Here is a 4,352-nt window from a genome sequence, read left to right as displayed (position 1 = left end):
AAATAAAATACATGTTCTCAATTATTGGTTCATTGATGAAACCCATTTACTCATTTCACATAAATTAAAATCCATTTACTCATTTACACATTTCACATAAATAAAAACCCTACAGACAGCCCCATAACTAACGGCCAAGGGTAGACGTGTCAAGCAATATAAAAGATCTTTTTTGTGAATCCTCTTTTTGCCTTGTAGTTTTCATAGTTGAGTTCAATTTTTCCATTGAGCTTCTTTGATGCATTTTGAACATGTTGGAACCCTTGGGGTGTTTTTAAAATAGTAATACAATATGGTACAAACTTATTTATCAAAAAAAATATTAATAAAATGTCATTCTGAGCCAAGTCTGTTGCATCAGATGGTCAATTAGCTATCATATATTACATTGCAGAACAACATCTGCTGTCTCTCCTAAAGTTTGTGCTGACTAAAAGGCATTCTACTGGTGGTCTTTTATTTCTTTGTAGTTGAGGTAATAATGCCATTGCCGTATATCTATTATAGATGTAGTGTAATAAGTTGCTTGTTGCTTTGATAATTGTTTCAGATATGTTGAAAATTTGCTGCCTAAGTCTGGGTATGACTTGTATTGCTCATCAATAAATTGCATCTCTAGATTATGCTGGTCCATTTTCTCTTAGAAGCGGGAGTTGTTTCCTGACTACAGATAACTATATATCAGTTATAGAATAAATAGATAACTTATGTTTAGTAAAATTTACCCAAATCTATATATCGTTTTCAATCTATAAGTTTAGTAAAAACATATAAGATTTACCCAAATCTATAAGTTATTTTTTTTATAACCTTTTTTATAAGTTTAGTAAAAAAAAATAAAAATAAAATACGGTGGCTTCAACCAGATCATCATTTATTATGAATGAAAAATGAAGTACAATTCAGAAATTGAAATAGTTTCACAAACACACAACCAAATCAATTTCAATTAATCCATTGCCTAAAATGATCCCAGAACACAACAATTAAGAACAACTACAAAAGTAACATCACAAGTAATGAATAAATTAACTAATACTACCTGTAAACCTTTTTTAACAGAAACCTTATATTATATGAGTGGAAGAAAACTTTCCAACCCCCCCCCCCAAAACAATGATTCCCCCAATTGCAGAGCATATAAATGAACCAGTAAGTTCTGATCTTCCTATACAAATTTCTGAAAGGGTGAGAGTTTTAGAAGTAAACCCAAATTGACATTACTAATGCATACCCATTTACCCAAAAAATAAAGATAGATAGATCGTTTGTGAGATCAATTGGAAGCAAGAACAGAGAGATAATCAGAAAATACCGACAGAGGGAAAATCGTTCTGTTTTCTGCTTTCTCCGCAAGCCTTTGAAGCCTAAATTTGAAATTTCAAGTCAAAATTAATTTCAAAACATGAGACCAAAGATGAGCAAGCAAACGATTTTTTTTTCTTGCATTGCCGAAGAATATTAGTTTCAAATCTCTCCGAATCCCAAACAATACCCCTCCAAAAAAAAAAACAATGATTCCCCCAATTGCAGAGTATATAAATGAACCAGTAAGTTCTGATCTTCCTATACAAATTTCTGAAAGGGAGAGAGTTTTAGAAGTAAACCCAAATTGACTACCAGAGTGATCTTAATACAATCTTTGCCAATTTATTTTTCTAGGTTTTCTTTCTCAAAACCCCCAAAAAGAGAAAAGAATTCGGAGGAAATGGTGGGGCAAAAAAAGGCAAAAGGGATGTAAGGGAAAGGAAAGAAGAATTAAAATCAAAGAGCGAGAAGGGAAGAGGTAGAAAAATGGAGAACTTACCTTGCGATGAAGAAGAAGAACGGGAGGGAGTGGAAACTTGGCACACTGGGTATGGAAGAAGAAGAACGGGAGGGAGAGAGAGATAAAGAGCGAATGTGGTGGGTGAGAACAGAGAAGAGAGAGGGATAAAGATAGAAGGGCGGGGAGACGTGGGCAAGCGGGGAAGTGAGAAGCGAGAGATAAAGATAGAATAGAGGGAGACGTGGGTAAGTAGGAAGTTTACTCTTTCTTTGGGCGGGAAGTAAGTGTAGGTATCTATTGATATATATTTAAGGGTAATCTCAGCCATCTATGTAAACAAGCAAATGAATCTTCACCATTCAAATGTCCTAGTAGGACAATTGTCTCTACTATAAATTCAAAAACCGTTCTGTCTTATTATATAGATATATATATATATATATTTTTAAAATAACATATATATTACACTGGTCAATTATTAGTAACTAAGATCATCTCTAACCGTTCACCAAATTCATCATTAAATTTAAATTTGGTGAAAATTTTGTAATTTTTGTACTCCAACGGTTTCACCAAAATGGTATCAAATTGAGAAAATATCAAACGTTTCATCAAACTGAGGATCGCTTGCGTCTTTCAGCAATTTACTGTGTATAGCCGCTGACCACTGGACGACCCGTCGGACGTCCTCCCGGATGACCACCTCAAGCAAAATTTTGAGTAAATTTTACACTAAAAGGTCGACCCCCTGGTTGACCCCCCAGTCAACCACCAACAATTAATTGCTCTGCTTCCTTGAGATGTCCATGTCTACTTATCAAGTCTACCATAAGAACATAGTGATTCATGTTGGTTCAATCCCATAATTTGTTTTTATTTTCCCAAATTCTCTTTTCTTTTCTTTTAATTTTTTTTAGAGAGCTAAAGTCATGAAATCTATAAATAATTCCATGTTTCCCAATTGCTAAAATTTGGGTTTGTTTTACTTCTTTAGCCTAGATCTGTTTCTAATAGAAGAATGGTTTCTCTGCTGATTGAGCAATTTTGCAGTTGAAAAATAAAAAGAAAAAAGAAGGTTGCCAATGGATCAGATTTGATTCGAATCCAGACCAAATTCAATAAGGAGAAATTTGATCGAATAATTCAAAAAGATACAAACTTAAAAATCTGATAATGAAATATTATTGTTATTCGATTATTAATACAATCCCCAAAATATCTATGAAAATCAAACATGACTAAGAGAGAGTTGCTGAACAATTTCCCCCGGTCATCATCTTCCTTGAACAATTCTCACAATCTTTCATCAGACAAACTGGGCAAGTAGTATGTCGGAGCAAAAAAGTGAATTGTTGAGTTGTTTTGTTGTTGTTGGCCTCCTTCTTTTGCTGTTTCTTCTTGGTATTTTTTCTCTTCTTTGCACCTGATGACATGATTGATGGGTTCTTGTGGTGGGGTGGGGAAGCTAGTAGAAATGGGGTAAGCCCAGGACAGACATGTGAAGCAAAAAAGTAAAATTTAAGAAAAGAGAAGGAAAAAAAGAGAGAAAACCCAGAAAAAAAGTAAATGAACCTTGAGAGTGTCATTGCAAGCACAAGGAGCCTCCATCTGATGCTCCTCATCTTCCTCCTAACAAAACACTCTCGCACAACCTTTTCTGAACAACCTACACCTCCACCATTGCTGTTCTTAACAAAGACCACTTCACTATTATTAACAAAGGACAACGGATCATTATCAATCGCTATTTCACCTTCACCACCACCACCACTAGCACCTCTCGAGAGCCTTTCTCTCTCATTAACAGACTTAAAGCATGCTGATGCTATTAGCCTATCAACACACACCATGAATTTATCCACCATCTCTTCTTTGCTTATATTGTTATTTTTTTATTTTTTGCATTGATTGGTCGATTGGCCGGTTATTCACCGGGTCGATCAATGATTTGATAAAAATTTAAATTCTTCCGCTGAAGCAGTTGATATCAGATAGATAAATTTATCTTTTTTTTACTCGAATTTAATAAAAATTTTGATGAATGACCGGAGATGTTCTGAATAGAATAATCAACTTTCAAAAAAAAGGCGTTAAATAAAAAAATAAAAATAAAAAATAAAATAAAATAAAGAACAAAGAAAGCAAATTAGCAAAGCAAACCCCCAAACCTTTCTTTCCCAACAAGAAAGGGTGCACTTCTCATTATAAATATCCCCAATCTGTCCTCCGGTCTTCTCATTCTCTTCCGCCATAGCTCGCTCGCTCTCTCTCTCTCTCTCTCTCTCTCTCTCTTCAACTCTCTTTCTGTCTCCTGGTGCTCTGTTCTTCGCCTAATTGAAGAAGATGACTGACCAAGCTGAATCGTCCGACCCGTAAGTAGATCTATATTCTATATATTGTATGCTCGCTTTGATTTTTGTTTTGAAGATTTTGGCTTCTAATTGTGTTTTTCGCAGTAAGGGAACGAAGAGAGACTTCAGTACTGCGATTCTGGAGCGCAAGAAGTCCCCCAATCGGCTTGTTGTCGACGACGCAATCAACGATGACAACTCTGTGGTTGCTCTCCATCCCGATACAATGGAGA

The 4,352-nt window shown here is 35.1% G+C and overlaps 1 protein-coding gene across 2 annotated transcripts in view; it reads left to right on the top strand.

Moving 5' to 3' along the window:
• The first annotated feature begins 3,767 nt into the window (after positions 1-3,767).
• LOC114269221 (cell division cycle protein 48 homolog) overlaps positions 3,768-4,352 on the top strand; it is a 6,213-nt gene continuing 5,628 nt past the window's right edge. Inside the window, exons 1-2 of one of the 2 annotated variants that reach the window (XM_028210502.2) lie at positions 3,768-4,140; positions 4,225-4,352. The exon at positions 4,225-4,352 is cut by the window's right edge and continues 38 nt beyond it. In XM_028210502.2, the coding sequence (XP_028066303.1) occupies positions 4,112-4,140; positions 4,225-4,352 (157 nt within the window). In that variant the 5' untranslated portion in view covers positions 3,768-4,111. The remainder of the gene's footprint in view (positions 4,141-4,224) is intronic. The other variant, XM_028210503.2, reaches the window with a different exon arrangement.

This window comes from Camellia sinensis, chromosome 10 (assembly GCF_055761805.1).
Source record: "Camellia sinensis isolate YWXY chromosome 10, ASM5576180v1, whole genome shotgun sequence".
Classification (NCBI taxonomy): domain Eukaryota; kingdom Viridiplantae; phylum Streptophyta; class Magnoliopsida; order Ericales; family Theaceae; genus Camellia; species Camellia sinensis.
The sequence above is the reverse complement of the archived record's forward strand: the minus strand, read 5'-3'. Positions and strand labels throughout refer to the sequence as shown.